This window comes from Myodes glareolus, chromosome 11 (assembly GCF_982192425.1).
Source record: "Myodes glareolus chromosome 11, mMyoGla1.1, whole genome shotgun sequence".
In the NCBI taxonomy this organism is placed as follows: domain Eukaryota; kingdom Metazoa; phylum Chordata; class Mammalia; order Rodentia; family Cricetidae; genus Myodes; species Myodes glareolus.
The window spans coordinates 3,861,935-3,889,651 of NC_142036.1; the positions used below are offsets into that span (position 1 = coordinate 3,861,935).

Genomic DNA, 27,717 nt, shown 5'->3' on the forward strand with positions numbered 1-27,717 from the left:
ACACGGCTCAGTTAGTGTGCAAGTGAGAGGTCGCTCGTTCAGACCCCAAAACCTGCAAGGTCGTGGCTGCACCTGGAATCCCAGCACCAGGAAGGTGAAGACCGGAGCGTCCTGGGTGCTGGTGACCAGCTGTCTAGCCACAGCATCGAGGGCTGACTTCACTGGAAGTTCTGTCTCAAGTACAATGTAGAGAGCTATTGAGGAAAACCCCCAATGTCCACCTCTGGCCACACAGGCCCACACATGTACATACACACATGAACATGTACACACATGAACACAAGTGTTGCTTCACATAAGTCATGAACATAAGTAGTCCTTGATCTAGGTGGAGAGTAGTAAGAAGGAATAGCTTTATTGATCTCAGATCAGTCCTTGCGAAGTACCACTTACTGTGTGTTCTTGTTTTGGTAATGAGCTGTCGAACTCACTCTTCTAACATGACCTTGCCCTTTCTTATGTACCCATATGTTTTATTTTCAGTAGCATCAATTATTATAAGAATATATTTACTTTAGAAAGAAACTATTCTTGCCACTAAACCATTAAAGCAGATCAAAGATTCCTTGTTTTCGTCTAAAGGACACTTGGTCTTCTTCATCCGCTATAATATATGTCTATGCCGTGTTGATTCCTGCCTAGTCTTTGGAAAGCTAAGAGGCAAGAATTTTGGTGACTTGAAGTGACTTCTAGGGAACCTTCAAGTCCCCCACACCTTGCAAGAGACAGATTTTTTTCAAACTAGAAAGGAAATAGGTACAACTGAGTAAGATGAGAAAGAGTAGCCTATAAAATCATCATGTAATCTGATTTTTAAAAAAAGAAGTAAAAAGTTCTGTACTATGAACACTGGTGAAAGCATAGTTTATGCCTCAATGTGCAGAAATTATGGATTATGTGTAATTTTAATACAGAAAATGAAGTTTTCATTGGATTTCAGTAATATGTGCATAAAGATACAAAACATACTAGCCCCTGGGTGACTCATAAAAGGTAAGACATTGCTTGAGCACACTGGCACTGTGAAGATTTTCATTGCACACATGTCCCCAGTTAGTAATGCAGCTGGGAGGTACAACAGCATGCTCGAGAGGTCCTCCTGGAGGATTTAGGGTATGAGGCAGCACAGGGGTGAGATTAGTCAGTTTGTTACCTCAGAACCATTGGGGTTTGGTGTGTTAAGATTGTGCAATGGTTATAGGTTGCCAGCCCCCATGCTTTTGCCTGGCTGTCTCAACTCCGGCACCAGTGGGAGGAGGCTCAGAAGCACTGCTCTGTTGATATTTGTGATGCGCACTTCCAGTACTTCTACGAATACTTGGGAAACAGTCCTCGACTGGTGATCACTCCTCTCACTGACAGGTAACAAATCCAACTTCCCTCAGATGGGAAACCAAGCCCCGCTGTCCTTTTGTATGGAGAGAGGTGTGTGAGAACGGGAAGGGGGCTGAGAGGAACTGATGAGCAAATTGGGAAGCTATCGATAAAAACAGCATGGAAATAGACACCGGGTGTTCATCCCAGAGGCAAAATGAAGAAACTTGAGTTAGAGAAACAGAATTGCAGAAGCCAAACAGTACCAAGTGGAGAAAGCATTTATGCATTAATGTGGTTTAAGGAAGCCTGGTTGCTCCTGAGACCATTCTGCCCACCTACCTCTGCCATCATCTTTCTGTGGAAGGGCAGGCATGGTGAGGATAGCCTATAATAACTTTAGTTTTCTTCATACAAGCAGAGGGAGAGCCTTCAGGTTGGTTAGATGAGTTGCCAGGTATTTGTGAAGTGCTGTGCTTTGTGCTGTCCACGCTGTATCTGCTGTCACACTCACCAGGCTCCGGGGGAATGTGATGTGTGAGGACGTGAGGATGAAGGGAAACGACAGCATTTATTTTAGGCAGCGGTCGGAGCGACAGACTGACAACGGAAGGGTCTGCAGGGAACAGTCTCCTGCTGGTGGAGCTTCCCCTGTCTGAAATGCTTAGGTTCAGAAATACTTCCGATTCAGGATATTTTTGGATTTTGAAATATTTGTGTAGACTCTCCAATCTGAAAATTCAGTCTCTCAAATTCTTCAAAGACAGGTTTCAGAGCATTTTAGACTTGGGATCAATATCTATCTAGACTGTGTTAGAGCCGAGATCCAATTGTGGACACAGAATCAGCTGCGTACGGATTTTAGGGTAGAAAGTCAGAGACAGAGCTTACAGAAGTCCCGAAGTAGGCAGAAGCCTGTCTTTGTTAAAGGGCAGAAGACAGCACAGTGGGCCAAGAAAACCAGAGGACCTACAGATTGCGACCAAAAATTCAATTGCTATTTGCTAACACACAAAAAGCTAAATGAAATGATGTAGAGGTAAAGATGTTTTATGTGTGTAAATTCTTTCATTAGGGTAAAAATGGGAATTTTATTATCAATTCCCATTAAGTTATGTGGTATGAAAAACACACTTAATCATTGGCATTTAGGAGGGACGGTCCTCCTTCAGTATTCCCAACCACTTCCTACCACCAAAGTATGGGCGAATTAGAAGACAGCTATGTGGCTGTAGTGCCCTGGAGGGGCTGCTGGGATTTTCTTTCTAGCTTTGGGGTTGTTCATGTACATGTAAGTCTTATGAATTCATCATTTACCCACACACACGGCTTCTGGAACTGTCTAAATCATTCTCCTTAACTTCTCTCCACCTAAAAGTGTTCAGCGCCTTCCCTCATTCACTGATGCACAGTATTCCTCATGAAGTAGTCACAGCTGCTGTAGGCAAATCTCTAGAAAGAGAGAAGGGTGGAGGTACAGGAGAAAAGAGTGAAAATTGTTCCAATATGTAAAAGCTGATTGCTTAGTAAATTTTGAATTAAAGCTCTCTACGTAGTTCATTTGGAAGTCTGAAAGTGCATGTTCTTGCGGTAGTCCAGGTACTGCTGGGGGCGGGGCTAGCTGTGCTTCGGTTCCCTTGTATCCTTTGTCTGACCTATGAATTTTGCAAGTCCTGTAAATGCACCCGTTTAGTCTCATTTGACATTTGATGTGACCGTCCCTTTGGGAACTAGGCGAGTTGTCTCCTCCCACGCCGTCAGAGTCAGAGCGAGCTTGACCAGGTTGCCACTGACAGACTGGCGCTGCCACGGCTGTGGTGGTGAGCATGCTGGCTAAGCTGTCATTAGGAGAAACCCGAAAGTTCTGGGTCTTAATGAACACGGAACCTGGGCTCACATGAGGTGGGTAACAAGCTGAGCATGGCTTCCATGGTTGTTTCACTCGGTGGAAAGAAAGCCCAGAGCAAATGTCCTCCAGCAGGGGTCCTAGAAACACCTTTTCTGGACCTACCACATTGGTTGGAGCTTGGACGTTTGGCTCCTCCTATTGGCAGGCAGCGGAAGTACAGATTTAGGTGGCCATGTTTGACCCAAACCTGAAATTACAGACACAAGTGCATAGAGGGCTCAGGCCCTTGTGTAAGAGCCTTTCTGCTCCTTCGGTGGGAGATGCTTTTCAGCCTACACTGGTGGAAGGGCTGTGGGTCATTTTCTGCCTGTTTCTATTGGCATGGTGCTTTGAACTCTTGGGGACTTTTCCCTTTGACTGCCTTCACGAAGCCCTGCAGTGACCCACACTTTGTGGTTAAGAGGCATCAAGGATGCTGAGGTCAGAGGACTTAAGATCGATACCTGATAATCCACAAACGAGATTTCAGTCCCTGATCTCCCAGCATGCATCTTTCTATCTATCTGTCTGCACTAACACAAAAACAACATAGAGACTCAAGTGAAGGCCATCAGCAATTTGAGGCCCTTGTCATTTGTTAGGACTTTTGCAAATATTAAGTTCTATCCTTTGGGTGAGACTTTAGTCTCAGTACCTCTGGTCCCTCCCTACCCAAATAAGCATCATAATCTAAATACATGTGCAGCACTTTCCAGATGAAATTCTAAAATATATCAACTGTGGTGCTCCGTCGGCATAGTGCTGTATGGTGCTGTAATCGCACCCACCTTCTGCCTGAAGTAGGTCTACATATATATACTGCATACTTGTGTATCTCAGATCTTAGTATACTTGTTACACTGCAATTTAATGTGATCCTATTTAACTCCTCATCATCGCAGACCTCCCTACCCCGACGATAATCAGTTTGAGGCACTGTCTGCGATATTAATAGTATCGTCTCCTAGAAGTATCAGCGATTCAATTCCATCCAAGAGAAAGGTGTTTGCATTCTAATGCACAGCTCCTGTGGCCGGACAGTGAGCGTTCCAGCTGTTTGAAGCGAGCAGCCTAGAATGCTGCCGCATGGTTGCCGTGAACAAACCAGAAGTTCACTGGTGGGTTTTGATTCTATTGTGTTCTAGGCCTTGACTTCTTAGGCACTTTTTAAAGAAAGATTTATTTATTATGTACACAGTGTTCTGTCTGTGTGTATGCCTGCACACCAGAAGAGGGCACCAGATTATAGTATAGATAGTTGTGAGCCAACGATGTGATTACTGGGAATTGAACTCAAGACCTCTGGGAAAAGAGACAGTGCTCGTAACCTCTGAGGCATCTCTCCAGCCCCTAACTACCTTTTAAGAGAAAAACATTTCCTCCCAATGTGTCCTGAAAGCACAGGCTCAAGCTTCGTATTTGTGTTTGGTTGTGCGAAGGTGTTACATCACTCTAACACAGTCCCTCCATCTGACCATGAGCGGAGCACCGGCCGGCCCGGCTGGAACAGGCAAAACGGAAACCACCAAAGACCTTGGCCGTGCCCTGGGCATGATGGTTTATGTTTTCAACTGTTCAGAGCAAATGGACTACAGGGTGAGTTATTAAAACATAAAATGTGATCTAACAGCATTAATCCTATTTGGAAAGAGCCATATACCTTTTCTAAAATGTTTGGAGCTGCGAGGTCTTCTCATTTCTGAAATTTTCAGGTTTTGCTATATTTTCACCCTCATGGTAGTATAGATCTATAGTCCAAATCTAAATGTGTGATTTATTTGTATTACGTGCACACCTACTGCAGACTTAAGATGATTTTACTCAATCGTTTCAATAATCCTGTGAATAAAGCGAAATTTCACAACATGGAAATGTTTCCCCATGGGATGTCATGGTGATTCCCAGATGCTCTGGATTCTGGAGTACTTTGGATTCCAGATCACGGCTGACTCACCTGTAAGTGCTCCAAACCCTCTGTTCCACTCTGACCATGCCACCTCCTTGTAGTCCATAGGAAACATCTATAAAGGTCTGGTGCAGACGGGAGCCTGGGGCTGCTTCGATGAGTTCAACCGCATTGCTGTGGAGGTCCTGTCCGTGGTGGCAGTGCAGGTGAAGATGGTCCAGGACGCCATCAGAGATGGGAAAAGGAGGTAGAGACTGTGGCTTTCCTTTTTATCTTCGTTCTTTTTATTTTTTTCCCACACACAATCAGAAGATAAGGTTAATCTTCTCCGTATTGTGTTGTTTTCCTGCCACATAAAATAGATGAAATAATTTGAATATTAACGTTGAATAACTCACCATCCATCTTTACTAACTGTTTTGTACGGAGGTCAGTGAGGAGGCTTCAGTATTCACCTTTCTTTTTCTTCTGCCAAGTCTCGCGTTTGCTTCACCCAGGAACGGGACACCTCCCCTCTCACTGTTCTTTCCCTCACGCTGTTCATTTCCTGGTTTTCTCTGGCCGTAAAATACAGAACCTCCTTCCAGAGCCCCATGGTATTTGATGGAAAGGATTTTGGCAAAGTTCTGGGTCACAGTGGGCCCCGTGTCAGTGTTAGCTATGGGTTTTGATGCTGGCTATCACGGGGTCAGTGGTGACAGACCTTTCCTCTTTCTCTGCTTTCTCCTCTGTGACTTTATCTAACACCCCTAGCTCTCGCTACCTCCATGCGCTCTCTCCTAGGGGCCGAAACTTCCTCTCCTTTCACCTTTCAGACTTCTGCAAACCTCTGCGTATGGCACCTCCAGAGCCCACTTGAGGACTCCTAAGTTTCTTTCATTTATTATACCCAAGTCTCAGTCCTGGTCTTTCCGCCCACTTTGTTGAGATTCCATCCGTATAAATGATACCTTAGTGGTCTTCCAGGGATTGGGCACAAACTTTCCCAGGTATTTCTGGAATGTAAACTCTTTTTTCCCTGCGGCACCATATTCCAAAAGCAGAGCACAGTCAGCATGTGGAGCTTGAGGACTGAGCCTTGAAAATAAGCACGGCAGGGCACACGAGTCTCGCTCGCGGTAGTCTGCCTTGGCTAGCCTGGTTATCTCTCTCTTCTAGGGTATCTTGTTCAGGTACCACCCTTGTGCACAGGAACACTTCCAGTCGGCTCACTGATCAAGGACTCCTACTTCAGCCCCTTTCTCAGAGCTGTGTGCATCCTGTGTGAGCTTCTAACATCCGGGTGCCTGGTGCCTCACCCATTCCACCTCTAATGCTGTGTTAGAGAAGTTGAAGTCTTTTCTCGTTGATCCCCAGCCATGTTTGGCTTTTAGTCTGAATCCTATTATCTGCAGGAACCAGAGGCCATCCAAGGCCATCCTTTGCCATGCAGATGTATGTAATGGAGTCACACAGTGGTGGTGCCTCTGCCTGGTCTGAGACCCCTCTCTTCTTCCTTAGGTTAGTTCACAAACTGACTGCAAGGCTCCTCCATGATCCCTTAACTTAAGTTCCCTCTACCTTGCAGGATCTAAGTGATAGAACCACACATGGCCACAGACCTAAGAATCCTGCTGGATTCACCTGCTGGAGGCTCCTCCCTTTAACTGGAGGCCATCACTGCTGTGCATGCTGGGAGGGTGGCACTTACACAGGCCACACTTACTTCCCCTCTGTGCAGGCCCAGCTGGACTTCCCTTCCTTCACTTGCTTGACATTTGGGAAAATCCTGATTTCTCATTTTAACCTAGACCATTTGAAAAATCATCTACTGTTAGGCTGCCTGTAGCCAAGTCCCAAAAAGCCCTGGTTGTGATGATCTATCCTGTCCCTTTAAGATTCAAGCCACGTCCACCCCCTCACAGTCTGCTGAGGCAAGCTGATCCTCAGCTTCCAGCCTGAGACCCTCCCTTTTCCATCTCCCTTGTGAAGAGGCAGCTTCTGTCTCTCCCTTCTCACCACTTCTTCCCTTCCCCTTTTCTGTTTCTCTCTCTCTCTCTCTCTCTCTCTCTCCTTTTCTCCCCTTCTCCTTTTCCTCTCTATAACTCACTAAATAAATATCCAACCTCACTCTGCATGGCATGCCTATCCATGTCTCTGTCTCTCGCCCCTCTGCGTGGCTCCCTGCCTGGAACTATGCGTGGTCTTGTGGTTTGCCCATCCATCTGTTTCCCCATGTGGGATTAGCTGCTCTCAGGACTTCCTGCCTGTTGCCTGCCCCACTCAGGGACCTGTGGCATGGTCTCATGGCCCACAGCCTGCTGCAGCCACTTGGGAAGCTGCAGCATTTTTATTTAATCCATTACACTAGACATCTGTGTCTCATTTCTACCTCTTCTCCTCTGAGACTGCTTCAGCCTTCCCCTTTCTCCATGAGATCTTGCTGAGACCACTTAGATTTTGTCTCCCCAGCCCTGTCTGAAAGCTGTTGCATTCGCATCTTTGCTGGTGACCATTCCATTGGCCTGGTCAACAGCAGTCTTACCGGGTCCTCTTAATTTTTCCAGAAAACCATTGCTTCTCCTCAGCATTGACATAATGATGGCAATGATGGCAGCATTCATAGCTAAGATCTGTTGAGTGCACTGGGTCCCTGCAGTGTGCTGTTAACCATTTTTATTCATGTTCTTTCAAGTCCTCTCCTGGAGCTGAGATTATTCTCCCTCTTTATTAAATGAGAAAATTGAAACAAAGAAAGAATAACTGATAGGGCTCATGTGTGGTATAGACGGCTCTGAGCTCTGAGTCCAGCACAGCCCACTGTCCTGACCGTTACACTGTCCTGCTGTCCTGACCACCACACTGTCCTGCTGTCCTGACCACCACACTGCCCTGCTGTCCTGACCACCACACTGCCCTGCTGTCCTGACCACCACACTGTCCTGTCCTCCTGATCACCACACTGTCCTGTCCTCCTGACCACCACACTGCCCTGTCCTCCTGACCACCACACTGCCCTGCTGTCCTGACCACCACACTGCCCTGCTGTCCTGACCACCACACTGCCCTGCTGTCCTGACCACCACACTGTCCTGCTGTCCTGACCACCACACTGTCCTGCTGTCCTGACCACCACACTGCCCTGCTGTCCTGACCACCACACTGCCCTGCTGTCCTGACCACCACACTGTCCTGCTGTCCTGACCACCACACTGCCCTGCTGTCCTGACCACCACACTCTCCTGCTGTCCTGACCACCACACTGCCCTGCTGTCCTGACCACCACACTGCCCTGCTGTCCTGACCATCACACTCTCCTGCTGTCCTGACCACCACACTGTCCTGTCCTCCTGACCACCACACAGCCCTGCTGTCCTGACCACCACACTGCCCTGCTGTCCTGACCACCACACTGCCCTGCTGTCCTGACCACCACACTGCCCTGCTGTCCTGACCACCACACTGTCCTGTCCTCCTGATCACCACACTGTCCTGCTGTCCTGACTGTCACACTGCACACCTTGCGGAGATGTTTAGTAGGCATTTATTGACTAAGAGGGAGGACAGGTGGGTAAGGAAGCAGATGAACTGTGCAGGAGTCCCACTCTCCTGCTAGCAAGTACACTCTCTATGTAGTGTTCTATTTAAGGAACTAAAAGTAAATTTACTTCATTACACGTTAAATATTCAACCTTTCATTTTTCCATTTTAGGCTTTGCAACCCTCCCCACCACAAAAAAAAAATCCCATATTGTGGTTCTGTAGAGAAAGGGAGGTTATTTTTAATAAATGCTTCAAAACATTCAAAATGTGTATGCTTATGAATCTTAAAGAAAATAACCCAGGACAAACAGCGTTCGAACACATTTGCATTTTGCAGTGGCTTACATTGTCGATGTGCATTCATGTTCAGTGAACACATTTAATTCCATCAACGTTCTTTTTATGGCAGATTTGTATTTCTTGGAGAGACTATCCCGCTGCAGCCGTCGGTTGGAATATTTATTACTATGAACCCAGGCTATGCTGGCCGAACTGAATTACCAGAAAATCTCAAAGCTCTGTTCAGGCAAGTGCTTGCCTCGCAGCTCAGTCTGGCACGCTTCCGCCACCTAAAGTCGCTTTGCTCTGATACCAGAGAATTTAATTTCCTATGGAAAACTTATCTCTTGCAATCCCTTCATGGCGATAATTTTCTCTGTGATAAATTCACCTGTGTATATTGAAACTGGCACTCAAATCAGTAAGTAAAAACTATGCAGTAATTTCAAGTATTTAATATTATTTTTCACTAAGATATTTCATTATAAACAGAATTTTCAAAAATTATAAAACATCTGGCAAATACAGAAAGGTATAAAGAGTAGTTTTTGCCAACTGAACAATCTTAATAGATTGTTGTAGTTCTTCCAGTCTCTTCTATAATTTATATTTTATACAGTTAAGATATATTAAGCATGATTTTATTTGCTTTTGTTCTTGTAATATTTTGACATACATATCATACTACTGAAAATTCTTTGGAAATACCATTTTACATAACTTCAAAATCATTCCTCTTATAGCTCATCTTTATTTTCTTGATTATCTTGCCTGGTTTGGCAGGCTTAATTTTGTTTTTGTGATATTGAAATAGCAAGATATATATAGATATATATAGATATGTATCTTGCTATTTCAATATATATATATATATATAAACATTTATCCTTATTAAAATTATTCTTGTTTCTAGTTGTAATCCCAAAATAGATTTCTTGGGTGTCTGTGTGTGTGTGTGTATATGGACCCAGAGGTTGACAATTGGTATCTTTCTCAAATTCTCCAGCTAACATTTTAAGGCAAGATCTCTCAGCTAGCAAGCCTTGGGCATCCTCCTGTCTCTACCTCCCAAACACTAGGATTGCAAGTGTGTACTTCCACAGCTAGCTTTTCCCTGGGTGACAGAGATTGAACTCAGGTCCTCAACTTTGCATGGCAAACACTTCAGTGACTACAGTGGTTTGAATGAAAACCGGCCCAACAGGATCATAAGAAATAACACTGTTAGGCAGTATGGCCTTGTTGGAGGAATTCATTTCCTGCTGCCTGTGGATAAAGATGTAAAACACTCAGCTACCTCTCCAGCCATGTCTGCCTGCATACCAGCATGCTTCCTGCTATGATGATAATGAATTAAATCTCCGAACTGTAAGGCAGCCCCACTTAAGTGTGTTTTGTTTTGTTTTGTTTTGTTTTGTTTATTAGAGATGCTGTGGTCATGGTGTCTCTTCACAGCAGTAGAACCCTAGGACAGTGGCTAAACTGTTCCCTGTTGTGTGATAATCTGTGAAGATGTGTCGCTCAGATTGATTTAATAAAAAACTGAACAGCCAACATCTAAGCAGAATTTTCAGGGCAGAGAGGTCGCTGGGAAGAAGCAGGGTGGAGATGCACAGTCAGCAGCCAGGTGGAGAGGAAGCAGCATGGGCACTGCAGAGTAAAGGGAATAAAGTCACAAGACAAGAAGTAGATTGATAAAAATGACTTAATTCAAGTTGTAAGAGCAACTTAGTAACAAGCCTGACCTATCGGCTGAACTTTCATAATTAATAAGTCTCTGTATGGTTATTTGGAAACTCTGCCAACAGTTCCCCATGCCCCAGAATAGATTCTTAGATATAAAATTACCAGGCGATGGTTAAAATACATTGTGGATGTACTTTCTCCAAATACTCAGCCAACATTCACACTAAGGGCTGCCGATGTAGGAGGACTGCAGGGGTGTTATCCTCTCCATTACTTGCTTCAGGTGTAACTGGGCACGCTCGCGTGCCTCCACTTCAGTGACCAGCTGGTGGGACAGCACAGATATCCAAACTGAAAAGAAATTCCTAAACTCTCAGGAGCTCCCTTGTACTGCTTGGCAACTAATCCCTCCTTTCCACATGACTCTGTCTGATTAAGGATTATGTTTATCTTTCATGAAGTTCATGTCAATCCCAGTTTCTTAAACTGTGTCATGACTCTAGGGGTGCAGGTAACTGAATGTAAGGTCATAAAAAAATCAGCAACAGTAAAAGTTTCTGGATGTACAAGGCCCAAACTCAACCCCGGATCCAGTGTGCACTGCAGACTCCACCACAGTCTTGGTTCTGAACATATAACATGCCCCCCTCAAGCCCTACATGTCACCTCACAATAATAACAAATGCTGCCTGTCAAGGCTATTCTGATACATGAATTGTAGAACCTTAATGTATGTACACACATGGTTTAATTACAGAAAAGGAAGACTTTTTTCCTGTCTTTATTCCTCTGCATGTTCCAAATCAGTGTGTCTTTGGATTGTATTTGTTTTTTATTTTGGATACTGGGGTTCATTAGCTAGTCAGCCTAGCCTACTAGGCTAGTCCTGGGACAGGGAGAGACCTTGTTTCAAAAAAAAAAAAAAAAAAAAAAAAAAAAAGGTGAAGGATGTCTGAGGAATGGCATTAGTGGTTATTCTTTGCCCTCCACACACATTGACATATGTTCTACATGCTCATGTGTACTCACATGAACACAAACACACACAGTCTTTCAGTCAGTTTTAGCTTGGGGTTAGAATAGAATTTCCAACAATTTCTGAAATGATGCTGGGCATCCCTTTGCCACTCTTGTGCTCTCCAAACAACGTCTCAGTATGACAGGTGTGCAATCAACTATTGACCACCTCTGCAGGATAAAATAGTCAAAATGTAATTCTTTGTGCAAGAAAAAAAAGTAAATTTCCCTGTCCAACTGCATCATGAGCTCCAGCATCCAAAAGTATTGACGCAGCTACTAGAAAAGAGTACTGAGCAGGCCGCGACCTCCACAGAAGCAGGCTTGAGCCAGTGACCTCTGCCCCAGCAGGCATAAGGCAACAACCTCCAGAGGAGCAGAGCAGGTCCAAGGCAGTAACTTCAGGAGAAGCATCCCCAAGCAAGCAACCACTGTGGAAGCAGGCCAGTACAATCTCCGGTGTTACAGAGCAATCTCCCAGGAGTGCTGAGCAACCTCCAGGAACACAGAGCAACCTATGAGGTGACTGGAACTGTAGCCTCGAGGAGCGACCATCTGAGCCTTGGATGCACTGGCACCTGGAAGATTAATCACTAGAGACACAGACAGCTCCAACTACTCCAATCAGAGGAAAAGATGGGTAGACAAAGAAAGAGCACATTCAATGCCACAAAGAACAACATGACACCAATAAAAACTAGTGGTTCACAACAGCAAGACTTAAACAACCAAAGATAGATGAGACAGAAGAAAATGCCCTAAAAAATAACTTTTAGAGAAAATTTGAGTCCCTTAAAGAGGAAATGAAAAATTCCCTCAAAGAAATGGAGGAACAGACAAAAAAATGGAAGACATCAACAAATCCCTTAAAGAAAACCAAGAAAAAGCAATCAAACATATGAAAGACACTATTCAAGACTTGAAAACTGAAATAGAGACAATAAAGAAGACACAAACTGAGGAAATTATAGAAACAGAAATCATGAGAAAATGATCAGGAACCACAAATGCAAGCATGAACAGCAAGTACAAGAGATGGAAGAGAGGATCTCAAGTGCTGAAGATCCAATAGAGGAAACAGACTTGTCAAAAAAAAAAAAAAAACATTAAATCTAACAAAAGCTTAACACAAAATATCTAGGAAATATGGGATACCATGAAAAGACAAAAACCTAAGAATAATAGGAATAGATAAAGGAGAAGTCCAACTTAAAAGCACAGAAAATATATTTAACAAAATCATAAAATAAAACTTTCTCAACCTAAAGAAAGATAGACATATGAAGATACATTAAGCTTTCAGAACACCAAATAGACTGTATCAAAAAAAAGGCAGTCTACTCCACACATAATAATCAAAACAGTAAACATTTAGAATAAATATTAAGAGCTGAAAAGGAAAAAGGGCAAGTAACATGTAAAGGCAGACCTATCAGAATTACACCTGACTTCTCATTGGAGACAATGAAAGCCAGGAGGTCACGGTCAAGCGTTATGCAGACATTAAGAGACCACGGATGCCAACCCAGACTACTATACCCAGCAAAACTTTCAATCACCATAGAAGGACAAAACAAGATATTCTATGACAAAACCAGATTTAACCATTACCTAGCCACAAACCCAGCCCTACACAAAGTACTAGAAGGAAAACTCCAACTGAAGGAAGTTGGCTACACCAAAAAAACACAGACAATTGGTGATCTCACAGCAGCAAATCTGAAAGAAGGGAAAAACACACACACTAACATCACCAGCAGTGAAATTTATATAACAGGAGTTAGCAATCATTGATCATTAATATCTCAATATAAATGGACTCAACTCACCTATAAAAAGACACAGGCTAACAGATTGGATACAAAACCGAAATCCATCCTTTTGCTGCTGTGTAAGAGAAACACACCTCAAAGACAGACATCATCTCAGAGTAAAGGGTTGGAAAAAAATTTCCAATCAAATGAACCTAATACACAAACTGGTGTAGCTATCCTAATATCTAACAAAATAGAAGTCAATAAATCAAAATCTTTTTAATCAATAAAAAGAGACAAAGAAGGACAGTTCATATTTGTCACAGGAAAAAAATCTATCAAGAGGAAATCTCAATACTGAACATCTATGCCTCAAATACAAGGACATCCTCATATGCAAAAGAAATACTTCTAAAACTTAAATCATAGATTAAACCACATATACTTAAGTGGGAGACTTCAACACCTTACCCTCACCAATGTACATGTCTGTCAAACAGAAAATTAACAGAGAAATAAGGGAACTAGCAGATGCTATGACTCAAATGGACTTATCAGACATCTATAGAATATTCCATCCAAACAATAAAAAAATATACATTGTCAGCACCTCATGGAACCCTCTCAAAAACTGACCACATACTAGATAGCAAAGCAAACCTCAATCGACAAAAAAAAATTGGAATAACACCATGTGTCTTATCAGATTACCATGGCTTTAAATGATAATTCAACAGCAATACTAATTCCAGAAAACCCATAAACACATGGAAATTAAACAATGCTCACCCGAATCATCAATGAGTCAAGAAAGAAATAAAGGGAGAAATTAAAGACTTTCTAAAATTCAATGAAAATGACCACACAACATACCCAAATTTATGGGACACAGTGAAAGCAGTGTTAAGAGGAAAGTTCATATCTCTAAAGGCCTACATAAAGAAGCTGGAAAAATCTCATACTAGTGAGTTAGGAGAACATTTGAAAACTTTAGAACAAAAAGAAGCAAACTCACACAGGAGGACTAGACAGCAGTAAAGAATCAAATTGTAAGCTGAAATCAACAAAGTAGAAACCAAAAAAACAATACAAAGAATTAAGGAGAAAAAAATTGGTTCTTCAAGAAAATCAACAAAATAGACAAATCTTTATCCAAACTAAGCAAAAGACAGAGAGAGAGATTATCCAAATTAACAAAATCAGAAATGAAAAGGAGGACATAACAACAGACACAAAGGAAATTCAGAGAATGAGAATTATTAGGTCATATTTTGAAAACCTCTACTTTACAAAATTGGAAACTTTAAAGGAAATGGGAAATTTTCTGGATAAATATCACTTACCAAAATTAGTTCAAGGCCAGATAAGCATATTAAATAAACCTATAACTGCTAAAGAAATAGAAACAGTCATCAAAAAACTCCCAACCAATAAAAGTCCAGGATGAGATGGTTTCAGTGCAGAATTCTACAAGATTTTCAAAGAACTAATACCAACACTCCTCAAATTGTTCACCAATAGATACAAAAGGAACATTGCCAAATTCTTTTTATGAGGCTATAATTACCCTGATACCCAAACCCATAAAGACATCACTAAGAAAGCATATTACAGACCAATCTTACTCATGAAAATCGATGCAAAAATACTCAATAAAATACTGGTAAATTGAATCCAAGAACACATCAGAAAAATCATTCACCATGATCAAATCAGCTTTATCCCAGAGATGCAGGGATGGTTCAACATATGAAAATCTGTCAGTATAATCCACCACATAAACAAACTAAAAAAACAAAACCACATGATCATCTTATTAGACGCAGAAAAAGACTCCAACAAAATACAACATCCCTTCAGGATAAAGGTCTTAGAGAGAGCAGAGATACAAGGAACATACCTAAACATAATGAAGGTAATATACAGCAAATCAACAGCCAACATCAAACTAAATGGAGAACTCAAAGCCATTCCACTGAAATCAGGAACAAGACAATGTTGTTTACTCTCTCCATATTTATTCAGTATAGTCATTGGGGTTCTAGCTAGAGAAATAAGACAAAAGAGGAGATCAAGGTGATACAAATGAGAAAATAAAAAGTCAAACTCCATTTGCTGTTGATATGATAGTTTACATAAGTGACCCAAAAAATTCTATGAAGAAACTTCAACAACTCATTACCTTCAGTAATGAAACAGGATATAAGATTAACTAAAAAAAAAATAAATCAGTAGCTCTCCTGTACACCCTTCACAATAGCCACAAATACCATAGAATATCTCTGAGTAACTCTAACCAAACAAGTGGAATACTTGTATGACAAGAACTTTAAATCTTTGAAGAAAGAAATTGAAGAAGACACCAGAAAATGAAAAGATCTCCCATATTCTTGGCTAGGCAGAATTAACATAGTAAAAATGGCAATCTTACCAAAAACAATCTACAGATTCAATGAAATACCCAGCAAAATTCTTCACAGACCTCAAGAGGACAATACTCAACTTTATATGGAAAAGAAAAAAAACATAGGATAGCCAAAACAATTCTATACAGTAAAGGGACTTCTGGAGGCATCACAGTCCCTGACTTCAAACTCTAATGCAGAGCTACAGTACTGAAAAAAGCCTGGTATTGGCATAAAAACAGAGAGAAGGACCAAAGGAACTGAATCAAAGACCCAGATATTAATCCACACACCTAAGAACACCTGATTTTTTACAAAGAAGCAAAAAAAATATCAAATGGAAAAAAAGCATATTTAACAAATGGTGCTGGCATAACTGAATATCAACATGTAGAAGAATGAAAATAGATCTATATCTATTACCATGCGCAAAACTCAAATCCAAATGGATCAAAAATCTCAACATAAAGCCAGTCACATAGAATCTCATAGAAGAGAAAGTGGGAAGTACACTTGAATGCATTGGCACAGGAGACCACTTCCTAAATATAACTCCAGTACCACAGACACAGAGAAATAATTGTCAAATGGGACCTCCAGAAACTCAGAAGCTTCTGTAAAGCAAAGGACATAGTCAACAAGACAAAACAGTAGTCTATAGAATGGGAAAAGATCTTTACCAACTCCACATCAGACAGAGGGTTAATTTCTAAAATATAAAAGAACTCCTGAAATTGGTCATCAAAAGAACAAATAATCCAATAAAAAATGGGTTAAAGATCTAAACAAAGAACTCTCAACAGAGGAATCTAAAATGACTGAAAGACACTTAAGAAGATATTCAACATTCTTAGCCATCAGAAAAATGCAAATCAAAAGAACTCTGAGATTCCATCTTACATCTGTCAGAATAGCCAAGATCAGAAACACTGAGGACAACGTATGCTGGAGAGGCTGTGGGGAAAAGGGAACACTCCCACATTGCTGGTGGGAGTGCAAACTGGTACAGCCACTTTGGATATCACTATGACAATTTCTCAGAAAATTAGGAAACAACTTTCTTCAAGACCCAGCAATACCACTTTTGGGTATATATCCAAAGGATATTCAATCATACCTCAAAGACATGTGCTCAACTATGTTCATAGCAACATTGACTGTAATAGCCAGAATCTGGTAACAACCGAAATTCTCCTCAACCAAAGAGTGAATAAGGAAATGTGGTATATTTACACAAATGAGTACTACACAACAGAAAAAATAATGACATCTTGAGATTTGCAGACAAATGAATGGATCTAGAAAACATCATATTGAGTGAGGTAACCCAGACCCAGAAAGACAAATATCATATGTATTCACTCATAAGTGGCTTTTAGACATAAAGCAAAGAAAACCAGTCCACAATTCACAATCCCAGAGAACCTAGACAACATTGAGGACCCTAAGAGAGACATACATGAATCTAAACTACATGGGTAGTAGAAAAAGACAAGATCTCCTGAGTAAATTGGGAGCATGAGGACCATGGGAGAGGGTTGAAAGGGAGGGGAGAGGTAGTGAGGGGAGCAGAGTAAAATGTATAGCTCAATAAAATCAACCAAAAAATTAAAAAGAAAAGAATAAATTCATATATTTCATCAGTATACAAATTAGCTTTTATCTTTAATAAGTCATAAAATTCTATGAATACCAAGGAATTGTTTTAGAATTGGTTTCCTTATTATTTATCATCAGTGAGTGCTTGGTTTACCTCAAGACCAGGACTCAGTGCAGTTCTCTAAGGTACCAGGGAAGTCTTGCTGTAATTAACCCACACACAGTTTTGTTACTACTCTCTGGCAACTCTACCTGAACTATTGGTTCTGAGACAGGTCCAAGATTCTGGGCTGATGAGGAGCTTGTTCCCCTGTGGACGTGCTAGAAGCTGCTCACTGAGTCACCAGGCGCTAGGCATTTTCTGTAACTCTAGTCTGGAGCCTTTGTAAATGAAGCTGCACTGACTGTGTGTGCAAATCTTTGCATGAACGTATTTTCATTTCTTTCGGGTGTATATCTAAGATTGGTCATGTGGCAAATGTATGTTTTACATAGACAATATGTGCAATGTTTCTAACGCCATTGGGTTCCTTTTACACTTTCACCATTAATGAGTGAGAATTCTGTTGTTTTATGCTCTTGTCATTGCTAGCAATGCTGATATTATGACATTTGTTGGCAAGTTTTAGCCATTATAATTGATCCGTTATAGTGTATTGCTATGAATTTGCTTTGTATTTTCATAAATGCTCATGGTCTTGAATAGTTTTTTCACGTGTTTATTGCTCATTCCATGTGCGTGTGTGCACATATTGCACACGCAGCTCCTTTATTAGATAACATACAGTATAAAGTTTTTTCTTACTTTGTGTTCCTCAAAGATAAAAGTTTTAAATATCATGAACTGTAATTAATTTATCAACTCTTGGGGGTGTTTTGTTTCATTTTTTTTTTAATATTCTAGTCAATGAAGCTTACTTAGCCAAAGCTTGGATATTTTTCAAGCATGTCTTCTTTTCAACAGATTTTGTTGTTTTACTGCTTTTTAAGTGTTTTCTATTATTTTGTTAATTGACTGAACTATATTAATTGATTTTCTGATGATAAGCCGCCCTTTAACCCTAATGTTCCTGGGATAAACTTCATTTACTCAAGAAGCATTGTTTTTTTATGTTTTGCTGCATTTTGTACACTGTAAATTTTTCTAGAGATTTTTAAAGTTCTGTACTACAGAGGACATTGGTCTTTAGTGTTTGCTTTGTAATCTCTGATTTTGGCATCAGGTAATGCTGACGTCATGACATTAGTTGCTGAGTCGCCTGTTTTCTAAGACTTTGTGTAGTGTTGCTATTATTTACTGCTAAATTATTTGACAGAATTAATCAGTGAAGTCATCTGGACCAAGATTTTTCTTCATGGGAATCTTTCCAGTAATGAGTTTCTTTATAGATATGAAGTGACTGAGACTGTATTTCTCTTTGGGTTGGTTTTGATAATCTATATCTTTTCTGGAGTTCTTTCTGTTGTCTGGGCTAATAAGTGTTTTAGCATGTGTTTGTTCATCGTATTATCTACAAGGATGTCCCCAATTTCACACGTGATAGCAATAATTGGTGTTGTGCGACTACCTCTTGATCCATAAGGTTAATCCAATGGCTTAGCAGTTGACTTTTAGGGGTTCTTGAGGATCAACAGTGTGTCTTTAACTACTTAGCATGCCTCCAAAAGAATTAAATGCCCCTTCATTAGATTATAAGAACGTTTATAGTTTTGTGTGATTTCCTTTCATTCTTTTAAGCTTCTCCATCTATTTTATATTTAATCATAATTCATTTACATTTCACTCTAACTTTATCATATTACTTTAAAAGTTTCATATAATGAAAACTTTGGTAGGTAAGGCAAAATGAGTATTTAATTCTGTTCCCTAATGTTCATCAAATATTCTAGTACCTCATGTTGAATGCTTTCCCCTCTTCATAACAGCAGCTTTCTCTAGCACAGCAATTCCTTGCTTCCTTTTCTTCAGAGAAAGCCCACCTAGTGGTGAATGTGCCGGCTCAGAACACACTTACTTGCTGGAGAGCCGTGCACTGTGCCAGTATTTTCATATATCTGACACTATTTATTTCATGCACTTCTTTCACTTGAGTCTTAGAGTTTCATTTTTTTCTTATATTTTCATAAATTGTTTGATAAAGTAACTGCAGCATCATTTGTGTTTCAATGTTAGTTTTTAAATGTTTTCCATTATTCTGTTAATTTATGGAACTGTATGAATTGGCTTTCTGATGATGAGCAGCCCTTTAATCATCAGGAACATTGAGGCTTATATGATATGAAAGCAGGTCTGTTGGAGAGGAGGGACAGGAGAGAGTAGTGGGGGAGTCAGTGAGTAAGGTATGATGATATGTGTACATGATAATATTTATATATCAGCCCATTGTTTATACACTATCTAAAAATTAGTAATGTTATTGTGTATACTAATGCAATGATAGACAATATTCCAACATGTTTCTTTTCTCTGCTTTCCTTTCTTCTGTTGCACAATGAATAATAAATATGAAATATAATCTAGGGTCAGGTTAAATAGGGGTTTCGGTTCCCTAGGCCCAGAAACACTATAAGGAGTATCCAGGGTGAAAAAACTCAACTGTGTGTGAAGTAGAAAGTAACTGAACTCACAGAGACACGCAAATATTCGGGGACACACAGTCTTAAACATCTAAACCATGGGGCTTACTTATCCATTTGCCTGGGTTCCATCTCTACCTGGCTTTAGTGAAAAGGTTTCAGATCTGGTTGTTTCTGGCTCCTGACTTTGAGAGGGGACTTTTTAAAAGCTTGCTGCAAGTAAAATGGAACTTGAAACTACATTTTTCTAAATGTTTATCTTAAAGGTCCCTCCTAATAGGCCCTAGTAGCATTGTGCAAGAGATTAATTGTACTCCCGTAAAGTGTTTTGTTTTTTATTTAACTTTTTAATTTTATGTGTATGAATGTTTTGCCTGTATGTTGTGTAATTTTACACCACGTGTCCCTGGCGCCCACAAAAGCCCTCATTGGATTCTCTAAAACTAGAGTTACAGATGCCTGTGAGCCACCACATGGTTGCTGAGAACCAAACCTATGGTCTCTGCAAAAGCAGGAAGGAACATCTCTCCAGCCACACCTTGTAGACACTTTTGAGAGTGATGTTCAGTGTCCGTGGGCTCTGTGAGCAGGAAATCAAGCCCAGCTGGCTTTGAAAATAATTCAAGTGCATCACTTTTTGTTGTTGTTAAACCACAACGAAGGTCATGAATACTCAAAGATCCCAATGTTGTCATTATTTTTGTTACTTGTGCCTCAGAGGTTGTCTATGGCTGTGTGGAGGCGCCACACACCTAGTGATGGCCATTGAAACCAGACATGGAACATGGATTATTATTATTCCCTAGAATGTTTTCTGACACGCTGTTTGACTTTTACCAGAATGCTGCTCGCCACAGCTACAGGCTGACCCTCGTGCTCAGCACCACTCCCTCTCCTGGCTGGTGAGAGCGTGGACACTAACGTTAGAAGCCTAGGGAGAACTGTGTGGCAGAGCACAGGGCTCTGTGGTTGAGGCCCTAAATTAAATCTCCAGCACCACCAAGCATGCAGGACAAAACCCAACCAATCAGGGAGGGAAGTTAATGTGTTGCATTTTCTTTAAACTAGCCCCATGCCCAGGCTTCTACCTTGTCTGCTGTCTCTCCATCTCCCTGGAATCCGTGGACATGTTTAGTTGAGCTGCAGGGTTTTGTTAGTTGTGATTGACAGAGCCCATTATAATCTGTTTAGGAGTGGTGAAGGCGTTGGTACAGGCTAATCGCTTGATTTAGGTGATATGTATGTATGACCTTGCCACATGTTTGTAAACTCTAGACCCTGTGCCATGGTGGCCCCTGACACTGAGCTGATCTGTGAGATCATGTTAGTGGCAGAAGGCTTTGTGGACGCACGAGCATTGGCCCGAAAGTTCATTTCCTTGTACACACTCTGTGAGGAGCTCCTGTCCAAGCAGGTGAGAACTCTTTGGTTACTATTACTTGGTTTTATATTACATTGAAGTAGGTTTTTAAAAAAATGGATGCTAAATAATTTAGCATTAAAATGACACTTAGACAACTGGAATGATTTCATGTTTCAAAATACCTGTTTTCCAAATCTTATTTTCTCCTGAAACTAAATTTCAGACACCTTCGTGTGTAACATTTTATTTGTACTCCATATTAATTTTATCATTAGGTTATAGAAGTTTTCTCTATGCACCATGGATGCTGCAGTTATAAAGGAAATCTCATGCTGCCTTCACTTCTTGTAGGAGAGAAAGCAGAAGGGTTTATAAAAGATAGGTGAAGTTGATTCTTGAAAATATTCTAGAAATGTTGTTTTTCCTCATCCGTTGCTAACCCCTTGTTTGGAGAAGTGGGGCTTTGTTTATCTGTCCTAATCTCGGAAGTGGTCACATCCTTTCTCCTCTTGTTGCTTGCTTCGCGCAAGTTTGTGAAGTCCATGCACCACAAAAAAGCAAGCGTGTGCCGGCTGCAGTCCCGTCCAGTTTAGCTTTGTGTAGCTTTGGACTCCCTGTGAAGTTAGGCTGCAGCAGATACACAACAGGGCTGTTGACACACTGATGCTTCTGCTGCCCAAAGTCAGGGTGAGCTGTGGAGTCAGAGATGAGATTGTACTATCATTTCAGGGTAGGCGTTTGGGAAGGGAACCGTTATATTTAACAGCGTGGGAAAGTGCTGTATCACACTGCTGTATGCAAAAGCAGCGCACTACTCTGGGTATGAGCTCAGCTGCTGTGTTTTCTACACATAAAATGACTGGGAATATGTAATTTCTAACAGATTTTACGGCAGGTTAAGATTATTAGCATTTTCATTTTCTTTTATAATCTGAAGTGTCCTTTAAAGTTCCACTTAAATTTTATAATGAAGAAGTACACTTCCCATGGAAAATGAAATTGTTATCGTATTCAGTGCCGTAGTAATATGCGAACATTTAGTGACCATCCACTACAGCCAAGTAGTACGTTAAACACCCATGTATTCTACTCTAAGGAACCTGGAGGTCCAACCGCATGAAGTAAACACTGGAAGAAATCAGGGAGGAAAAGCCCGTCAGGGTTCTCAGGACGGGAGGGCTAGGGTCGGCAGGGTAGACACAGCTTCCTGTGCCTCTTCCTTGCTCAGTCTTCTGAGCAGAGGATCACAGCTGCCTACACCCAGCTGCATGAATTGTGGTTTACAATCTCCTCAAGCTTACCAGTCGGCTGGTTATACTCCTATTGTTAGATGTGTAAGGTTCGTGAAACAACCCAAGTCCCGAGCTAACACGGGGAGAGTTGCTATAAACTGGGCTCATTGTAACTCCCTCTCTGAGAGGAGGGCATGGTGCTGGGGTCAGGAGGCGGGGTGTTGGGGTCACAAGGTGGGGTGCTGGAGTCAGGAGGCGGGGTGTTGGGGTCACGAGGTGGGGTGCTGGGGGTCAGGAGGCGGGATGCTGGGGGTCAGGCAGGACAGAGGTGAGTTCTTTTTTGAGGGCAGGAGAAAAAGAGCATGTGACCAAGAAAAGAGAACTGGGCTAACTTATTAGCACAGCTTAGAGACATTTCTGAGGCACAAGAGGAATTCGAAGCATTCGTTCCTGAGCAAAGGAGTAAAATTGGAAGAGAGTAGAAACGAAAAGGAAGATAGTTTTCTAGAATCAGTGTTTATTGGATGTTATTGTGGTAGTCATCGCAATATTTAAATATCCAGGGTTCCCCAAGAACCGAATCTGCAAACTTGCAGCTGCACCCTCTCCTCTGGCATCATTTCTGCAAGGATTTGGCCATGACCCAGTCTGTGTGCCTGGCAGACCTGCTAGTCCCTTTTTTTCTTTTCCTTCTCCAGCCCTGCTCTGTTTTTGTACTTTTAACTTCCAGATGATCACTACCATGACCTGTGACAAAAAAAAAAAATCATTTTTCTGCTGTGACTCTTCGTGAGTTCATTTGGGTATGTGTACCCAAACTCTCTCTCTCTCTCTCTCTCTCTCCTCACCCCCCACACACATACACACACACACACACACACACACACACAGAGAGAGAGAGAGAGAGAGAGAGAGAGAGAGAGAGAGAGAGAGAGAGGAACGAAAACTTCCTCTGTACACCCCGTGTTATCTGCATTACACATAGCTGTTTTTAAATCCATTCTCTGTTTTATTCCCAGCAGAGATGATGATCAGACCTAGTTTTGTTTTATTATCCACAAGCAGATGAGATGGCATGCTTATTCATGTATTTATCATTTGTGTCCACAAAGCATTCATTCCCACATGATCAATTTTTCCCCTGTAACCATTTGCAAAGTCGATGCTACTTCTGTCTGCCTCTCTATAGCTACTGCTGCTACTGCCAAATCCTGGGGAGAGGTGGCCTGCCTGGAGCCACAGCCGAGAAACATTTGAGACAAGAGTTACTACATGAAGGTGGTAGACAAGGGACCAGTTCCTCCAAATCAGCCATTTTGGGGGCCAAGGCTGATGGTGCACACATTTAGTTCCAGCAGAGGCAAGATCTCTGTGAGTTCGAGGCCAGTCTGGTCTCTGTAGCAAATTTCAGGACAGCCAGGGATGCATAGTGAGACCCTGTTTCAAACGAAGTCACCTTTGAATTAAGTTAACATAATATATGTTTATTGAGCACTGTATTGTGTGCTAGGCTCAGGGATTCTGCAGAGAGAAACAGATACTACCCCAGGAGTGCAGAGCCAGTGGAGTTCATGGGGAATGATATACAGGTCTCAGAGAGATGCTGGTTCATAAGAGAATTTTGTAATTTTATTATATTTAATGCCAGCACTGGGGCAGGGTTGCCTGAGTGACTAAGATAGAGAATGGGTGGCTAAGCACTGAAGGCCGGGGGACAACTGAACACTTGGTCCAGTGCAGGTGCCAAGTCAGGCTGGCTGAGGAAGAGGAGCAGACGAAGGAGATGGAGCCCCGAACAAAAGCTGCAATGAAATACTATAGAAAGAGATTGGCTGGGGGAGGCCGTAAGTGGCTGGAGAAGTCAGACATGTATCCCAAAGACAAGGTTTTTTAAATTGTTTTGCTTCCAGAATTAATTGTTGTAAATCATAAAAATGTGTATCTATCTGAACTCTGGGTTTCCAGCTTTCACGTCTAGAATGAAGGTCTCTTGCCTATGTTTTGGCTTTAGGATCACTATGACTGGGGACTTCGTGCTATTAAGTCTGTCTTGGTTGTAGCTGGCTCCCTGAAACGAAGAGACAAAAATAGACCCGAAGACCAGGTACTGCACTGATAAATGATGTTATCGAGGGAGTAGCCAAATGACTTCAGACAGACAGAAGTATATACCTGGCTGGGGAGGCACGCAGAACCCTGTTTATGAAAACATCTATTCTTAATGCAGGATATTTTTAGGGTTGGCTTTCCCTGTAGGTGCTCACAAGTGTTCCTCACTACGGAGACGGGAGCCTGGGAAGGAAAATGTAGTTTTAAAGTGCTTTTGGAATATCAACCACAAAAGGTATTTTGACAGATACAATAAAATAGTTCAGTAATCACTGTTTGATTTCCTTTGAGGAATGCTTGGGGAACTCAGTCTAGTGAGGCCCAGCACACCCACTGTGTGGGGTAGACTTGCAGACAAGGGCTTAGCACAGGGAGAAGCACAATAGTCGGGAAACCACCAGGGAATTTCTGCTCTCCTGAGAGAGACAAACGGTGGTGGCACAGTGAGATTCTCTTTGTTTCAGGAGGAATTAGATGAAGGGCAGACAGAACTGTTCATGAATGCATAGTCACACAGAAACTGTATTAATTACAACACTGTTTGGCCAATGGCTTAGGCATCTTTCTAGCTAGCTTTTATATCTTAAATTAACTCATTTCTTTCTATCTATATATTGCCATGAGTTTGTGACCTGCCAGTAAGGTTCCAACCTAGTGTCTTTCTCCTTTGGCGGCTCCCTGACTCTGCCTACTCTCTCTCTCTCTCTCTCTCTCTATATATATATATATAGATAGATAGATAGATAGATAGATAGATAGATATAGATATAGATATAGATATATATCTTCCATCCTGTCTATAATCTGCCCTACCATAGGCCTAAGCAGCCTCATTCATTAACCAATTAAAGCAAAGCATACACAGAAGGACTGCCCACATAATTAAGGGTAGCACATGATGTTTCAATCCACTATGTACTGCACAATGTTTGAATCAGGTTAAGCAAGTGTCTCTTCAAACATCAATAATTTATTTGCCGCTAGAAAGGAACTTTCACAGTCCTTACGTAAGCTTTTGAAGTGTTCCTTGCTGCCTTGAGACCCAGTGTCTTCCATCCTCTGTCCCAGGTGCTCATGAGAGCTTTAAGAGACTTCAATATGCCTAAAATCGTGACTGATGATGTCCCTGTGTTTCTGGGCCTGGTTGGAGACCTGTTTCCAGCCCTGGATGTGCCTCGGCAGAGGAAACCACACTTTGAACAGATGGTCAAGCGATCCACCCTGGAACTCCGCCTGCAGCCTGAAGAGAGCTTCATCCTCAAAGTAAAAGATGTATTGACTGTTGAAGGCAGGCAGGGCGACTAGTAGTTCAAGTAACAAACATTAACTATATTACAGGGCTTTGATGTGACTTTATTAAATACTTTCATGTATTTCATATCATAGTCAGCTAAAGAACATCTAAGTAAATACTTCAAACTCTAGTCCCTTTCATCAAGGACTTAAAAACATAGAAATAGCTACCGTGATCCTAACTGTAAACATATTTTTTAATTAATTACAAAACTTCTTGGTAACACATTCCACAATTTTATTGTGTTCTTTCTCCCTCCAATTCATAGACTGCTGAAAGTAAAATCATGCATGTATTCTTGTAGGGGGTGGGCTGTCAGCCTGCATGACAAGCACTCGGGATCACCCCATCTGACTTAGCCAAAGCCATGCCCAAGCAGGGCTGCACTGTGCGCAGTGAATACATGAGCACAATGCATGACTAGTCTGTGTTTCTGATGGTTGTTGTGATGGAAGTCATTACTCCCCTGTGAGTAATGACTGTTGGACATCCATTTCTGCTGGGAACTCTGTGAAGAATCGCTGAGTTCACGAGTAACTCCTCCTGCCATGCACCAGGTGCCATAGGAAGTTCTGAGATGGGCTGGGGAGATGTCCCAGTGAGTGAGAGGACCTAAGGACCTGGATCTGAATCCGCCTACCTATATGAACGCCAGGTGTGATTGTGTGTGCCTGTCACCCCAGTGTTGGTGGGGGAGAGAAAGAGGTGTGCTCAGATACCTCATTCTTCTCTAAAGCAGAGGTTTTCAGTGTGTGAGTCTTGACCCCTTGGGAGCCACATATCAAATATCCTGCAGATCAGATACTTACATTACAGTTCATAACTATAGAACCATGACATTGATGAAATAGCAACAAAATAGTTTCATGGTCAGGGTTCGCACAATATGAGGAGTTGTATCAAAGCATCCCAGTATTAGGAAGGTTGAAAGCCACTGCTCTAGAGAATAAGGTAAGGAAAGAGTACCACACCCAGCACTGATCTCTGGCCTCCACTAACGCACACACTCCCGCTCACAAGTGGTGGTGGGGATAGCGGTGGATAACGGTGATGACTTCTATTATTCTCGCCTGCTTTTTATGTGAGAAGTCTACAATAAGCTACGCTGTGGACTTCCGGTCTATTTTCCCGTATGTGAGTGGGGGCTGACGAGGATTCCGGGAGAGAACTAAAATGAGTAGGTTGTCTTTTGGTCATTGTCACGAAGGGGCCTGAGTGACCGACTGTCTGTGTGCAGGTTGTTCAGCTTGAGGAGCTGCTGGCTGTGCGACACTCCGTCTTTGTGGTCGGAAATGCAGGCACAGGGAAGAGTAAGGTACCGTAACTCATAGTGTATCATGTTCTCGGGGTGGGGAGTGGACAGCAATTTTCAGTGTTACTTCGGGTTCCCTTCAATGAAGCCCACATCAAATTAGAATCTGAGCTCACTGTTGCTGTTTGATCCGTTGGCACTGCTACCTTTTATACTGGGTGAAAGACCAAATGCAACCGTTGTGTACACACACATGTGCGTGCATACACACACACATACACACACACACACACACACACACACACACTAGGAATAATAGCTTGTGCCACAGACTTGGCTTTCCACCTGAGACAGGCAGCGTTCTGCCGTATTCAGGCCTGCACCTGCATGCTCACACCTGGCCTCTTTCACCCAGGATGAAAGGATTCAGGCTGAGTGAGCTGCCTGGCTCGTGGCCTTTGGCGAGCATTGCCCGCCCTTATTGAAACAACCATCTTGCTTCCTTTTGGTCATCATAAAT

At 42.0% G+C, this 27,717-nt stretch overlaps 1 protein-coding gene across 1 annotated transcript in view; it reads left to right on the plus strand.

Moving 5' to 3' along the window:
- Dnah11 (dynein axonemal heavy chain 11) overlaps positions 1-27,717 on the plus strand; it is a 327,366-nt gene that overhangs the window by 104,594 nt on the left and 195,055 nt on the right. Inside the window, exons 32-39 of the mRNA XM_087911463.1 lie at positions 1,202-1,362; positions 4,642-4,798; positions 5,210-5,355; positions 9,040-9,156; positions 21,223-21,361; positions 24,554-24,646; positions 25,720-25,914; positions 27,183-27,260. Coding sequence (XP_087767589.1) covers positions 1,202-1,362; positions 4,642-4,798; positions 5,210-5,355; positions 9,040-9,156; positions 21,223-21,361; positions 24,554-24,646; positions 25,720-25,914; positions 27,183-27,260 — 1,086 coding nt within the window. The remainder of the gene's footprint in view (positions 1-1,201; positions 1,363-4,641; positions 4,799-5,209; positions 5,356-9,039; positions 9,157-21,222; positions 21,362-24,553; positions 24,647-25,719; positions 25,915-27,182; positions 27,261-27,717) is intronic.